Raw genomic sequence first — 16,280 nt, forward strand, 5'->3', positions numbered from 1 at the left:
TCAGTTTTTTCTCAATTACTGCTACAAAAACAAACCTTGCAAAGTGAGCTTCGCAATTATTTAGTTCTTATATGCAATAGCTAATCTTAAAGACAAAGTCGAGAAACGTCCTCCTTACCTTGTACAGTAGACTCTAACTATATTGCCATGGTCGGGGCTGTAGGGGAGTAAAATGGCAATGAATTCAGAGCCCCCTCCATGCTATGTTCTGTCGTCATAGCCTCGGTTTCAGCGCCTGCGCAAAAGCTGGATCGTGCTGGTGCGCCGGTGTACACAACGTGGTGGAAGGGCGAATTTGTGTGGTCGAAAGTATGTGTGACGGGGAAGTGCCTCACGTGGCAATATGTTTAGTGGCAATATAGTTAGAGTTCATTGTAGTACATGTTGGATATCCTGTAATTCGATAGGACACATTCTGTGGTATGAATAACACAGATCATGCGGGATCCGATTTCCCCGCAATCGCTACTGCAAAAATGACCTCAGCCGGTTTAGATTCGTAAATTCGAGTGCAATGGTATGAGAAAGCAATAGAAAATCGTGAAACGGAGTGGGGGTAAACTGAACTGTTCAGTGTACAGGTCTGTGGTAGAACAAACGGAAGAGGATGGTTTCTTAACCAGGCTCAAATTTGTGCAGTTAAACTGGGAAAAGAGCGCGAAAAGAAATTTCGTTTGTACAATTAGCCCACGTGCGAAAAACCAATTAACTTGAAGTGATGGCAATACCGATGGCCTCCTCTCGAAAGCTGGAAATGGAAAAACATCGAGAGAAGTGCCGACGGTTGTGATATGCTACTAGTGTTAAGTTACGATTAGTTGATCCACTAATTGTTTAATTAGACGATCGTCCTAACCAGTTAGTGCGGCTTCATTGTCCTGATTTGTTGTTTGTCATTTCTTTTATTCTTTCCTGTGTTATTTTTAATAAATTCACGGATTATTTTGTTTAAGTGTCTGTTTATTTATTTACCTTCCCGTTTAACGATCCTGCCCTGTCAAAAAAGAATCTGTATGTGTAGAATTTTTAATTGTGGAGAATTTTTATGTTAATTTATACTTGTGGAGAATTTTTATGTTAATTTATACTTGTGGAGAATTTTTATGTTAATTTATACTTGTGGAGAATTTTTATGTTACACTGTTCAACACGTAAAATACTTCATAACCCGCAAAGGCGTTGCTGATGGACCTTTATGAGCTGCATACGTATCTGCAAGCCGTTTTTTCCCAGGACGTACAGTTTTCGAAAAAATAATTTTTTGTTTAAATTGCAAATTTTCAATTTTGTAGATGTTTTCTAATTTTTCAGAAATAGTTATTCAGATGATTTTTACACGAAATAATTCTGTAGACTCTCCCGAACAATATGATGTAAACTGTTATTATGTTATAGACAACTAAATATGTTTAATAATGGTCAAAGTGAAATTAACTTTTTGCTGATATTCTTCAATTTATTTCAAAAGCAAAGGGTCTAAGAAAATTTGACTATAGCTTCAGAAAAAAGTTACAGAATCTGTTTTGACTTCAATATAGAAGCGAAATAGTTATACCGGAAGTGCTAAACGCGCTCACACGAAGGCACAATTGGTGCGTTTTCGACGTATTTTTATCAGTGACGCCTATTCAAGGTTATGAGGTCTTTTACGTGTTGAACACTGTTATTAAATGTTACATTTATTTCGAAAGGGTTCGACTAATTGTTTGATTAAGCATTCATGTTACTCTACTATTCGTATTCTACAGGGTGTTGTTGGATTATGTGTTCAAAAAGAATCGTTATGGAGTCATAAATTTTTATTGTTAACACAACGCATGCTGTTACCAAACGTTGAACTTATTTTTTCTGATATAATTGAAGTTCGAAACAACTGTAGATGAAATTCGTTATCTGTTTTGTGGTATCAGAAATGAGATGAATTAATAGTTTACTGTTTCCTTTTTATAAAAATTCATTTATTACTCTTATATTTTTTAAAATTGTTTTTAGAAACGTGATGACTTTATGTAATAACATTTTTGTGTTTCGCGAAAGAAGATTTTCTGTAAAAGAAATATTTCTTATTATATTTCATCTGTTTATTATCAGCTACTGTACGTGTTTTGTTACATACTATTTATTGCTTCATTTCCATGAGTTTCCATGCGTTCAAGAGTAGAGCATGTGGTACATAATTGCATTTACAAATCTAAGGGTGCTTTATTACAGATGTAAATTATTACATAATTATTTACATTTTTGTCAGGATTCAAAGTATTTCCGATGGTTTACTCATGTCCAGCACATTCTGCCTCTATGTCATGTAGTAAAATTTATCCCACATTCATAAACATTCTCCACATTGGTATATCTATAACTCGTAATTTTGAAAATGTGTTAATTAAAGCATTTTTTTGCGAGTTACTCGAAATTTAAAAAAAATAATCAGCTTTTATTTTGTTATTTTTGTTTTTAATACAGATCGACAATGAAACAAGTGATTTTGATTTGAATAGTTTCCACAAACTATACAAATTCGTTTAAATTATTAACAAGTAATGTGCGATTCCTACTATAGTAATATTTTCTGTTTTCTCATACTATCGTAGTTCTTAGTTTCTCGTTTCAGTGTCATTTTACTTACTCAAGAATTTATTGCGAAATTTAGGTTCTTTCAAAATTTTGCGATGTTAACGATAGAAATTGTAACGTACCTACTAATTAACTGCTAAATTTAAAATTGTAATTCAATCTTGTACATACTTCAAACCTTTGGATTATTATGCTATTCAGCGCCATTTCTCACGAAACCCGGAGTCAATGCACGTAACAACAGCAATAAAGATGATTCTTATGCGATCACTATCCAATATTGTTAATAATAATTAATTATAGTTAAGTGATCGAGCTGTGAAAATTAAGAAATGACGTAGACGAAGCGAATAATTAATAAATTGACTTTACCTAATTTCAGTTTCAAAAAATGATTGTTTTATTATTGTATAAATCTAGAGTAAATATTTTGTTACATTTTTAACTTGAAACTAATGTCAGAGAATAGGAATCAGAATTAAATTTCTAATGCTGTATTTCAATTCCCAAACTTAACTTTCTTGAAATCGCTTCGTGACTTTCTTTTTCTCGTTCGATGTTGCAAAATTGTAGTTCTTCTTCTGCTCGTCAATGTGAAAATAAACTTTTAATATCGTTTTCCAAGATTAATCCCCTAAATGCCATTTTAGAAAGATTTTATCGCGTGAAGTAAATATTTAAAACCCATCATCTTCGTTCTCGATACAATGACGTAGAATTGTTTTTTCTTCCCTTGCGATAACGTACAGCGATATTAAAACGAAGAGGAACAACAATTTACGAAGCTCGAATAATAATCGTTCTATACAATAATACCAGGTAATTGTGATACAAGACAAAGAACCGTAATGTCGAGGAAGACGAATATTACCAATTAATTAGTTAATTAATAAACACATAGAAGTAGGTAATTTTTTAGCTGATCGTGAGAAAATAAGATACAGGGAATATTTATACACGCACGTACATAATGATAAGATGGAAAAGAGAAGCGTTGTTATTTGTACGCGTGTGTGTATACAATTATACAAGACGAGATTTTATCCACGAAAGAGGTTAATTATTAAGGTAATTAATTAAGATCCGTATTAATCGACACACAATTAGACGATTATAGAATGGTATAAAATATGAGTAATTAATTGTACCTTAGATTAATTATCGTTAAATGCATACATGTACGTGTATACATTAACAGCAGCAACGTAAACGATGTTCTTGTATACATAAATGATAATATTATTACTATCATTATATATTATACATACAAATACATATATTGTATACACATTAGTGAATGTTCAATGTTGAAATAAAATGCATATACGTTGTTTACACCACAGAAGTCTATTTTATGCGTATTATTTTACCCCTGCAAGCATACTATCTCGCAACATTCTGGACATACGATGTCGATGAAGAAAATACAACAATGTACATGGAAGAAGGTAAGATAAAAAATGTTTATTGAATTATTCTTATATGATTGTGACTTTCTGCATTTCCTTTTATGTGGCAGAATCGGGTCTATCTTGGACGTGATTATTGTAAGTTCTCCTAAAGCAGCGCTGAAACTGGAATAGAATTTCGAAGCGCTCAGGTGAAATGTACAAACAGACAACTAATATTGTGTGAGAACAAAGAATGTATCAGGATAGAAAAATGCTCAGGCCTGGTGTAACGTGAAATCAAGAAAAAGAACGGACCAAAATGTATGTACCTAACTAATTTCATGAATATCGAGTTTCTATTTTTACGCCAAGTAAAGAAGTAAATCGAGAGTCCAGACACCATCGAGACGTATTCATTCGCAGGACGGGTCACCTCTCCTGGAAGGGTCACTTGACAGAACCAATCGATTCTGTAAAGATCATAAATTAAGTCAGCGGAACACATGTTTGACACGTTTCTTTAAAGTTGACCTCGAAGATCCATTTATCTTCTTAAGAACTTCGAATCTTGATGCAGAATTTACATAATATATGACTATAAATTGTAATCAAAATTTTGTTTCTGTCTCCATTAATTATCCAAATTACCACCAAGCAGGCTTTGTTATAATTACGGAGCTTTAATATCTAGATTTTAAGGAAAATCAGACACTAGCTTTTGTTATATCGATCATTTTACTAATATCAGATCATCCTACAAATAACATAATTTCTGGTTTGACTTTAAACAAAGAAACAATAATTTTTCACGGAAAGGATTCAGAATGATTGGACATTAGAAGATGGCTAAAAGTGACTGTATACATTATATATGTTTCATATGTTCGATATTAATTTTGCAAATTAAATTACTTACGCGATGGCCTGATATTTCTCATAAAACATTACATTACGTTATGCATTAAATGACAGATTTTACTGGTGAGTATTTTGTATTATACTTTTATGGGTGAATATTATTAACACAGCTTGTATATTTAATTAAAGTACGAGGCGTACGTTATTAGTTTCAGTACTATACATTTTGTTGACCACCAAAATGACTGAACACATGTTAAAGCAAATTAAAGTGAACTGTACACACTGCAAGATAGAAATTTAAATTAAAATTGTATTTAAACTTCATGATGTGCGCTTTTCACAAAGAATACAACTTAACAAAGTGGTAGTTTAGCAAAATGATAGCAATGGATAATATAATAAGTCTAATGTTTACAACATTTGTTACCCATATTTCTGTTGGTACATATTTCACTTTTTTCCTGTTGTTTTCTTTCTTTTCTCTTCGTAATTGTTTGTATGTACATATTTTTATTTATGCTGAATTAACAACGTTATTATTATTAAAAAAAAAATGCATAGAATTTGCAGAGTTTCATAGATATAAAATGTATACAGATATTAAAAGAGTATTTATGTACTCTGCAGGGTGAATCGTTTAAATCGATCTCCTCGAATATCTTCGAATCCGTTGATGATATCGAAAAATGTTTCAGATAAAAGTTAAACGGTCCCGAGGGGAAAATAATTTGATATGAATAGTTTTTGGTAGCTGGACGCTTTGAGGACATATGAAGATCAATGTTTTTTCCAAAATAGAATCATATATTCTTTAATGCATTAGTTCATTCTACTGGTCATTCCCTATTAAAAATTTTTTAAATATTTATGCCAAAGAATCATTAGTTTAGATCAAATATCTGACATTGAACGTCAAATTTAAGAAGTTTATTCGTATTAAATCATTGTACAAGTATCATTTCGCGATTTCGAAATTAAAACTCACCCTCTATGTATATAAAGGGTGTTCCAACAAGAGCGGAAAATTTAAATTTGGCGCCATTTCTGCTGCTGTGCTTTGATAGTCAAACCATTATGACAGTTCGATGGTAGACAGTCCGCCATTATTAACAATGGATCGCTATTCGACACAACAACGCATTCTTATTGTTAAACATTATTTAAAAAATGATAAAAGTTTGACTGTCACGATTCGCAAATTGCGTCCAATTTTTGGTAGACAAAATGTTCCAAGTGCATCAATCGTGAAGAGAATAATCGAAAAATTCGAGAAGACGGGGTCGATTATTGATGTCAAACCATCGACACGTGTTCGTCCAAGTCGTTCAACAGAAAACGTCACGGCTGTTCGCCAGAATGCCGGGAATGCACAAACAGTCAATGGTGAGCGGTATCGGGGCATGATTACCCAGTTCTTTGTGCCTCAAATAGATGGTATGGATCTCGAAGACACATGGTTCCAATAGGACGGTGCTATTTGCCACACATGACGTGAAATAATGGCATTATTACACGAGACATTCCCTAGTCGTGAAATCTCCCGTTTGGGCGACCAGTTTGGCCGCCTAGATCGTGCGATTTAATGCCTTTGGACTTCTTTTTCTGAGCTTTTTTGAAGTCAAAAGTTTATGTCAACAAGCCTACGACCACCCAAGCCTTGAAGGAGGAGATTAGATGTTGTATCACTGAGATCCAGCCACAATTATGCCAAACCGTGATTGAAAATTTCGTCAAAAAAACGCAAATGTTCCAGCAAAGCCGAGGAGGGCATTTACCAGATGTGTTGTTCCATGCAAAATTTCGGTATGTAATAAAAAAAACTGTATTTCATTTGGAATTTACATTTTCCGCCCTTGTTGGGACACCCTTTACATTCTAAAAGTTAAAATGGTAAATTAGCAGAATATCAATGGAGAATGAATTAAACGAAAAGAGGATTAAGTTAAAATTAAAAATTCGGAAGAAAAACTTCAGGGTAGAGGGAGAGGTATGATCTGCGTCTGCGTTAAAATTTCGAGGCGGCTACACACCGATAGGTAGCGTCGCGATGACATTAGCTCGTCCGACGTCGCAGCGCGCGGATGTTTTCGTGGCTAGCCGCCGTTTGTTTATCGACTGTACGCTTGTTGCATTTCGTAGTGTGTCTTCCACCGTCCATTAAACAAATCAAATTAAATTCATCGTAGTGCTCGTCACAAAATTATTTCTTCCGATATAATTTCAAAATTCGGAGGACCGAAAGAATCTACCGGAAATTTTGTACACGATGCAGTAAACGTGAATTAAAGAATATTAAAATATACATAGCAAAACAGATCCTTCTGAATCGCGCCTAAAAACCATTATAATCACCATATACATATACGCGTACAATAATAATAATAATAATAATAATTATTATTATACGTAAAATGTGAAGAAATTATTGCCAACTAAGTTGAAAGCACCCTAGATCGTAGTATTTTACCAGCGTTTTGAGAAAATTGAACGGAAACAGCCCCGATGAGATCAACGAATTTTTCGAATTTGAACTTCGTTCCCACACGAAACACATCGTCAAGGATAAAGGATTATTTTCTACGAGGTTCTACGGGGTAGAACGACTTTGTTAAGAAAAGTACTCCACAACAATCAGTAACGAAGCCGAAGAGTTTCTTGTACAAACATTAAACGAGGATGAGAATGTGAACAGCTCGTAATATGATAATAAATAATTAAATGAATTATTGAAAAATACGTCTTACACGATTCAAAATTGAGTGATATCAAAATAACCGAGATGATTCCAAGGGCCGAGGGTGATTTAGGAATAACAAACTGAAGACTAAAAATATTTTATAAGACGAAGATACAAAAGTTTTCGAAATTTTTCTATTTGAGACTAAAAAACTTACGAATTGGGCAAGCAGAATCAACTAGGAAACCATGGAGTGATATTTGAAATTTAAAATAAGTCTAATTTATATTCAGAAAATTATTTCTACAAAAATTATTGTTCTATAAAGATTATTGGAACGATTATTACTTTATTCGAACAGTTATATCCTACAGATTGTTGCCCTAGCACGAATCAATAACACATATCAATATCAAAGAAGGGGCGAGTCATGGATTTGAATGCCTCGTCGAACCACTACGTCTGTGATTTATCGTCTTTTCACTCTCATTATTCTCAATTACACGGATGGATCTCCCTTTTCGTTTGCGTCTTCGGTTCGATTGCGAACATTCTGAACATTCTTGTTCTAACGCGGCGGGAGATGCGATCACCGACGAATATAATTTTAACGGGATTGGCCCTGGCAGATTTACTCGTAATGATCGATTACATTCCTTATTCGTTTCACCTTTACCTGTATCGTCGATCAAGAAGGGACAGGTTCACTTACGGATGGGCAGTTTTCGTGCTGTTTCATTCGAACTTCGCACAGGTAACTGGTGATCTTTACTTGTCTTTCAAATTAAATTAAAAACTTCCCCTTTTCCTTGACTTGTCTGTGAAATTTAATTAACGGTAAGAGATTCTCATGCTCTCTTTTCAAGGATTAGGAAAAAGCGAAAATGGTGAATACAGGTTTTCCGTCACAATAAACAAATTGCCACATAGATGATCGTAAAAATATTCTGCTATTCTAACAATAAATAATAATAAAATTTCCTTCAGAATTATAGTTTTAACACTAGAACTACCGAACCCGTCACAATGACGGGTTTCAGACATTTTTATTTTACAATTACTGAAATCCTAGAGACATTTCCATTGGAATTTATGTACACTATATTTTATGCTTTAAGCTATATTTTATTATATAGTATATACTACACGTATTAATATATTACACAATTTAACTTAGCATACATTCAACGCTGATAGTTCTAGTGTTAAACAATAACGTTCTTTCGATACTATTTTCAAGAAACCTATATTCACTTAATCGCCCTGAAATGAAATGTTTGCTCATTTAATAAGGAATTTCTTATATGTATGTATAGGTACATGGTAATTACCGTTTCATCTTTTCTTGTTTAATTATACTTCGTATTCCCTTTTCAGAAATTTTTACCGACTATTCTTCAACATATAAATGACAACAAATTTCAATTTTTGAATATGTTTCACTTTTGAGTGCATAAATTTTAAATTAAGCTCCACTAACTTTTTTTGTAACAATTTAACGACAGGTCTATTTGCAATTACAAGATATTTGAGTAAAATTATAAAACACCATTTCGTAATATGTAATACAATGAAAACTGAAGAAAAATTAATCAGGTTTTTGAGTTTCGAGGTGAACGGAACGGAAATTTGTCAGAACAACCGTATTTTGATAATTCAGAAAAGTAAGAAAAATGATGACATCAAAAAAAAAGGAATTATTAAAAGGCTATTTAATTTTTCAATACTTTTACGTATATTATAATCGCATTAGGAATTTTACAAATACGTTTGTACAAAGCATAATACAATAGGGACTTTATTAATAAATATTTCATAATGGGAATAAAGTTCTGTTCAATTCTTATTAAAGATAAAAATATATCCGTAGAAAGTGACTTTAATTACGATATATAAATGGTTCATTAAAATAACAAAGTAAATATCACCTAAAATAATCTAGGTACACATTTCTTGACAAGACGTCTTGATGAATTCGCGAGTGTTAATTAATGATATACATAGCACATCGATGGGTGTGTGGTCACTTGTTGAGTTCATAGGTAGAAAAAAATTCATTACGATAGAGTGCTTTAACTCTTCTAATACTTTTAAAACGATATATCAGCCTTTTATAAAATCATAAATAACTACGTACAAAGCATTTTTTTATAGGCACTTCTGAAGAAAGGCACAGATTACTTTATATAGAAAATATAGATTTTAAAAAATGAATGAATGGACACCCTAAAAGCTTGTGTAAATGAAGTAACAGTAATAACAATTTTAAACACATTCACATTTATAAAAAAAAACCCTGTTTCTTTACAGTAATATCCAAGTTACATAAATATTTCGTAATTTCCGTATGAATTGCATGTTACTGAATGGTTTAAACCAGCTGTGCCCGTACGTAAAAAATAAGTAAAAGTTAAATCTATGTCCTGGCTATAATCAATAAGATATGTTTGCAAATTCTGTGTCGATGATTTAGCATCACCCTACAAATTTTCTAAAGATATTCGAAAGTACAGGAAATGATAAAAAAATTGTTGTATCCTTGAATAGAACAATTGCTTCGTTATTTACAGAACACAGCATTTTCCTTTGACCCCTATTTCTTTATTTTGTTTGACGAGAACTGACCTATCTGTTTAGAAAGCAATCGATCCAATATAACGATCAGTCTTCGTTTTTAATTGAAGACTAAATTGTACTTGAACATGCTGTGGTTTTAGTGTCTATCCTTTTGTTCGCAGCACTGTTTTCCTTCGAAAGCATCACAGAAAAATATCCAACCAATTTGTTTCCACAAAAAATAAACTTCTGCTTGTAAAAACATCTTAAATATTAGCAACAAATACAAATATACAGAACATTTCTCAGCGTTCTGCGGGTAAACATAATATACATCGCGAAATGTTTTGTTAGCAACGAAGAAATAAATATACAACGTTTAACCGACAATCTCGGAATAAAAAAGTAAACGGAAAATCGAAATATCATAGAATTCCAATTAATTTTCACAGGTTTGTCACACTATTTCGATTTGTTTAACTTTAATACTGGCCGTGTGGAGATACGTGGCAGTGGCAAAGAAAAACAGAGAGTGGTGCAGTTACAGGAGAACTGTTTTTGCGATTTTGATTACGTATGCTTTCTGCCCTGTTCTTTGTGTACCGTTGTACATTACGACGGAAGTAAGGGAGCATATGGAGGTTTTGGATTCCAATGGGATGAGTGTTATTAACGTTCAAAATGAATCCTTTATCGGTGAGTAATATTCTGTTTAAACACATTTGAGTCAGAAGAATGTTTGGAGGGTGAATATCATAACAAAAGAGACAATAAATTAACAGGGAAGAAATAGATTTTGTTATGACAATCCACTTATTATAGATTGACTTATTACAACATGATAATTTATTTGTACAGGGTGTCTCATTCAAATCGATCCCCTCGAATATCTTGGAAACTGTTTATGATACTAAAAAATATCTCACTGTTTTGTTCGTATGTAGGGGAAAGGTGTTTAAAACGATCCCTTTAAGACGTAATTTATGTAAAAAATACGTGTCGTCCTGGGCCTGCTAGTGGACTCGTGAGTAAGGCTACCTAGCAGACCCTGTCTTAGACGCGGGGATGTACGATGGTCGGTTAAGGACGTATATGTATACAGGGTGTCTCACCCGATTTTGACGTCTTGATTTTCTCGGTATTGTTACTCGTAGCACAGTAAGGCTACCTAGCAGACCCTGTCGTAGACGCGGGGATGTACGATGGTCGGTTAAGGACGTATATGTATGTATACAGGGTGTCTCACCCGATTTTGACGTCTTGATTTTCTCGGTATTGTTACTCGTAGCAAAAAATGTTTCAACGGAGGCTTGAATGGTATCGAGTGGAGCGTATTCTGATGTTATTGGTTTTTTCGTGAGTAGACGCGTAAAGGTCATATAAAGGTCAACTTTGTTTTTTTAAATGGAGTGAGGTATTTTTTAATACATCAATCGATGCAGCTGGACATTCGTTATAAAAATGTACTAACCTATGTATGTCGAAAAGTTAATAGTTCAGGAGATATTTCAATTTAAATAATTCGAAAACACCATTACTGCCGTACTTTATTACCATTCCTGTAAATAAACGCTAACGTCTTAGTACGACAGTAATGGTGTTTGAAGAATTTATTTTACTATCATCAACAGTTTCCAAGATATTGAAGTGAATCAATGTAAGTTAAAAAATATGTCAATTGTGGTTTAGCAATAGAAGATTTGATTCTAGTTTTTTCTTTTTCTATTTTGGAGTACTATTAATGTAAACAGAACTTCAAATTTATACTTTTTTCATGATTTTATAAATAAATATATTATAAAGGAATTTACAGAGTATTTAAAGAAAGTTCAGTTACACGAACATATTACGATCGGATCGTATAATTAATAATTATATACAGCCCCGTGTCAAGGTCGTAAAAGCGTGTACACAAAAGTACTGATTTTAAAATTTCTTCTGACCTATTCTATATGTTTTATAACCTTAAAGCTTGTTTAAAACGGAGGATTTGTATTGGGGGAATTGCGTCGATGATTATGAGGACTTTAAAATTCTTTTACATGGCGTGTCTTTATTACGATCTCTCCATTAATCGATCAGTTGATGAAAATCTGCTGTTTTCAGATCCGTCTGCAGGAGAAAGAGTAAATACGACCCTCTACTTTGTTCGATTCACCGAAACGGCGAAAAATCACGACATTTTGAAGAAACTAAATTTCTGGATCTACAGTGTCGTCATAAAACTTTTTCCCTGCGTTGTTCTGACCGTTGTCATTTTAAAACTCGTGCAAGTTCTGTTACAAGCGAAAAGACGAAGACGGAAGTTAACAAATGTTTACGAACAACATTTCGAACGGAAGAAAAGTTCAAGAAGAATGGACAAAGACAGGCAGGCTGATAGAACTAAAATGATGTTGCTCGCAGTTTTGGTGCTGTTCTTAGTGACAGAGTTACCGCAAGGGATTCTGGGACTTTTCAGCGTGCTACTGGGACCAAGTTTTTTTCAAACCTGTTACCTGATGTTAGGTCAGTATGACAGAACACGTAGAATCACGTTCGTCTTAGTTTCTTTTAGAAATTTTCAGTTAAAACTTTGGTAATTTTATATAGTCCGATCCACCTCGCCTATTTCAGTGACCTTGATATACAGTGTGTGTTAAAAGTATTCGTACTCCCTTTAAAACGAAACAACTTTTTTAAAATTGAAGAATCATTTTTGTAACATTGAAAATTATGGACAAATTCTTCTATAGAAGATAAGCTATTTTTGAAAATGGGGGTATTAAAATTAACTTCGCAATTAGCAGTTAAAGATAGTGATACGCCCCGTTTCAGATAAGCGAACCACACGCTCGGCGATTACGGTCCGCTGATTGTATCACTCGCACCCCATATTCCATACTTTAATGATATTAACCTTTAATTACTCGCACCCCGCTTTGTGCAAAGTTGCTTGAATATGGTCTTGTAGAAACCCAATATGTACAGTACCGGACAAATGAATTCAGACAAACACATTTATCGTTCTATTTGTTGTTATGGTGATGTTACTGAAGTTCTGCCCTGCGGAGTGTTTACGATTATTCCGACGCAAGCTTTCATAAAAGTTACACGAGGCTACCTACGTATCATAAAATATAAAATGAGTTTTATCTGTATATAGCTAGACAAAAGTATCCGGACGTTTCATTCACAACCATAAACTGTAATCTAAAACAAGAACTTCACGAGAACATTACAATTATACTTTTATTTTATCCATTTATGGATGGTACGAGATAAAAATTCAGAAAAAATTTTAAAACAAAACATCATAGGTGGCTCAAATGGAGCGCAATCATCCATAGTTTCCCGATGTGCGGACATCTCCTAATAGACGGTATATTCAACAAAATAAACAATTTGTTGGAGGCGAACATTTAGAAAATATATCGAATATAGACGACCTAAGAAAACAACAATTGTACAAGACAGATGTTGATTATGTAATGTAACGTTAGTAATATCCTTGGTTCAAGTACTACAGAAAATGGTTTTTATCCGAAAACATTTTTCCCGTACTGTATATGCTTCTTTGCGTAACTAGTCGCATGGTGTTAGCCATCACCAGAATCTCATAAAGAAGATTTATATAGAATGCTATACGCACAGAATACGATAACGAGTACGAATTACGCATTAACGAAAGTGAAAAATTAATGACCGGGTAAAAATACCTTCACTCTGGAAAATATATTTACAATTATATTTACTTTTACAACTAAAATTGGAGCCAATAAATCATAGAAGCAGCAGCAATTTGTTTATGATTGCATAGAAGGATGAAAAATATTGTTATACGTACATGTATTTACCCATTGAAAATATTACCGAGGAGGATGAAGAATTTAATGTTGAAAAATTTAATCAGTTCTGTGCTCATTTATTCATTATACATAGAATATTATATAATTCAATTATCATCAATTCAGTTAAGGCACTTCACATTTAATTATTATTTTATGAAATGAAATTAAAACTTCTTTGGAATTATTATCAAGAATTTAATTTTAAATTTCGTACTATGATTATATATAGAAAATTATTCCTCTATGCACAAAACTAGTTCAGCCTGTCGTTTCTCATAAGATTTTAATGTAACAATTTTCAATATACACTTTGTTTTAACTTTGGATTATTCTAAAAATAAGTAATTTGAAGTCATTGTTCTATTTCTTTAATGCTGTAATATTACCTAAAAACAGTAAGAAAGCAGGTAAGATAAAAATAAAAAAACTATTTATTTATGGAAATATTCGATTACATTTTAATAAAATCTTAATCTTTCCCTTTAATTGCGTAATTGATTCCAAAGTTATACAAAAATTTTAGAATGACATTTAAGTTTTCACGAATTAAATCGTTAAAGAAAATAAATTACTAGTACCATACTTTTATTTCTTTTGATAGTTTTTGTTAAACATGTACCAAAAATTTGGCTGATATATATGTATATACACATTTATTAGCGACTCTTTCATAAAATATTAAGAAAATTATTGTCTAAATTCCAATTTCATCGTTTGCATCCTAAAAGAGAAGTTGTCAACTTGCTATGAAATGATTAACACTACGTATTTATAACGTTGAAGGAACAAAAGCATACAATTTCCATATTCTGCATTGTTTGCCACATAACATAACTCCGTTCGTATGGAAATCGCAACTATTCAGTACTGTTTTCATTAAATTCTTCGTTATGTACATAGCTTCACTAAAACGATTTTGTCCACTGATGCATGTCTAAAGACAATGATATAAAGGAACGAAATAAATAGCAAAAGATAGAAAGAAGTCCTTTTTAGAAACAAAATGAAAGAAATTTGATTCGTTGCAAGAAGGTAGGAAACATACATAGGTAAATTGATTTCGTTATTATTTGTACACCTAATTCATGAAAGTGACAAAACTTTGCATGTATATGTATATTATATTGTATACCAAGAGTTAGTAATTATTTTTAAAAATCGGCTGTAGGAAGTGTATTTAATTATTTATGTTATTATAATTATTTAATATACATATATTACATATAAAATAACAATTAAACCAACTTAATGTAATATTATATAATTAAAATAATAATATTAAATATATCAGTCATTCCACGCCGAATTGATCACTTTTTACACTTGATGTCGGGAATTTGGTTCAAAATGAAATATAATGTCGTTCACGTGAAATTAGGAAGCCGAGTTAAGTAATCATTTCTTTAAATTAAAACATACAGGCCGTCAAAGTTTTGCCTATTTTCGTGAAACCGGACTATACTTATGCATTTTCATCTCGGAAACTATTTATTGCATTGAATTAATTTTTCGTTTATGTTACTCCAGAAAGTGTCCTATTGGAATAATATTTAATTTTTCACTTTCGTTAAAGGTAGTTATCTTCGTTCTGACATGTATGTATGTACATATAATGCTTGTATAGACTATTGCATCGCAATTAAAAGCATGCTGCAGTTAAGAAAAAATTTAAAGCGTAAAATCAGTTTGTTACAAAATCTAAAAATATTTGAAAACAAAAAATTCTACATACAGATCTAATCTATATAAATCATTGCTAATCGTTAATCATTCATTTAAAAATACTTGTGATCACTATCTACAGTGCAAATGAATATTGAATATATATTTCATATAACTGATGATAACAACATTGATTTCCGTTCTTTTTATCGTATTATTACTGTCATATGTATTATCTTTCAAATCCCCCTAATATTATATAAAATTCTATTCAACACTATTCAAGAAACTATTCAGGATTATTCAAATTGCATCATTAAGTAAATATACAATAATTTTGTGTCTTGAAACACGAAAATAATTTTAAACTTGAAAAAACTTCAATTTGTTTATACCGTATCAACAAATTTATTCAAATATTAATGACCATTTATTCATTTTCAGGTGATGTTATTGATATGTTGACCCTTGTAAATTCTGCCATAAACTTCATTCTTTACTGCACAATGAGCAGACAATTCAGGAAAACATTTAACGAACTTTTTTGTAAAACTTGGAAAATCCCCAGGAATACTGGAAAACAGGTTCTTATTGAAAACAATGGGCATACAGGTACTAATCACACTGTTACACAAGTGACACAAGTGTAGTTAAAGAGAAAATGGTGGACTTTCCCTGTTTCATGTGTTAGTCCACCAAAAATACCCAACAATTACAATTTCTACTTTA

General features: G+C 32.2%; 1 protein-coding gene across 1 annotated transcript; it reads left to right on the forward strand.

Annotated features, from left to right (window-relative positions):
• Positions 1 to 7,933: 7,933 nt before the first annotated feature.
• LOC107189745 (sex peptide receptor-like) lies at positions 7,934 to 16,201 on the forward strand. The gene is made up of 4 exons (XM_015578358.1): positions 7,934 to 8,257; positions 10,512 to 10,755; positions 12,178 to 12,567; positions 15,996 to 16,201. The coding sequence occupies exons 1-4, from the start codon at positions 7,934 to 7,936 to the stop codon at positions 16,199 to 16,201; spliced, it is 1,164 nt and encodes a 387-aa protein (XP_015433844.1).
• Positions 16,202 to 16,280: the final 79 nt, after the last annotated feature.

Source organism: Dufourea novaeangliae, unplaced genomic scaffold, assembly GCF_001272555.1.
Source record: "Dufourea novaeangliae isolate 0120121106 unplaced genomic scaffold, ASM127255v1 scaffold162, whole genome shotgun sequence".
Classification (NCBI taxonomy): Eukaryota; Metazoa; Arthropoda; class Insecta; order Hymenoptera; family Halictidae; genus Dufourea; species Dufourea novaeangliae.

Coding starts and splice junctions, on each gene's coding strand:
- LOC107189745 (XM_015578358.1), top strand. CDS start 7,934: ATGGATTTGAATGCCTCGTCGAACCACTACGTCTGTGATTTATCGTCT. Junction 8,258..10,511: donor TTCATTCGAACTTCGCACAG/GTAACTGGTGAT, acceptor TAATTTTCACAG/GTTTGTCACACTATTTCGAT. Junction 10,756..12,177: donor TCAAAATGAATCCTTTATCG/GTGAGTAATATT, acceptor ATCCGTCTGCAG/GAGAAAGAGTAAATACGACC.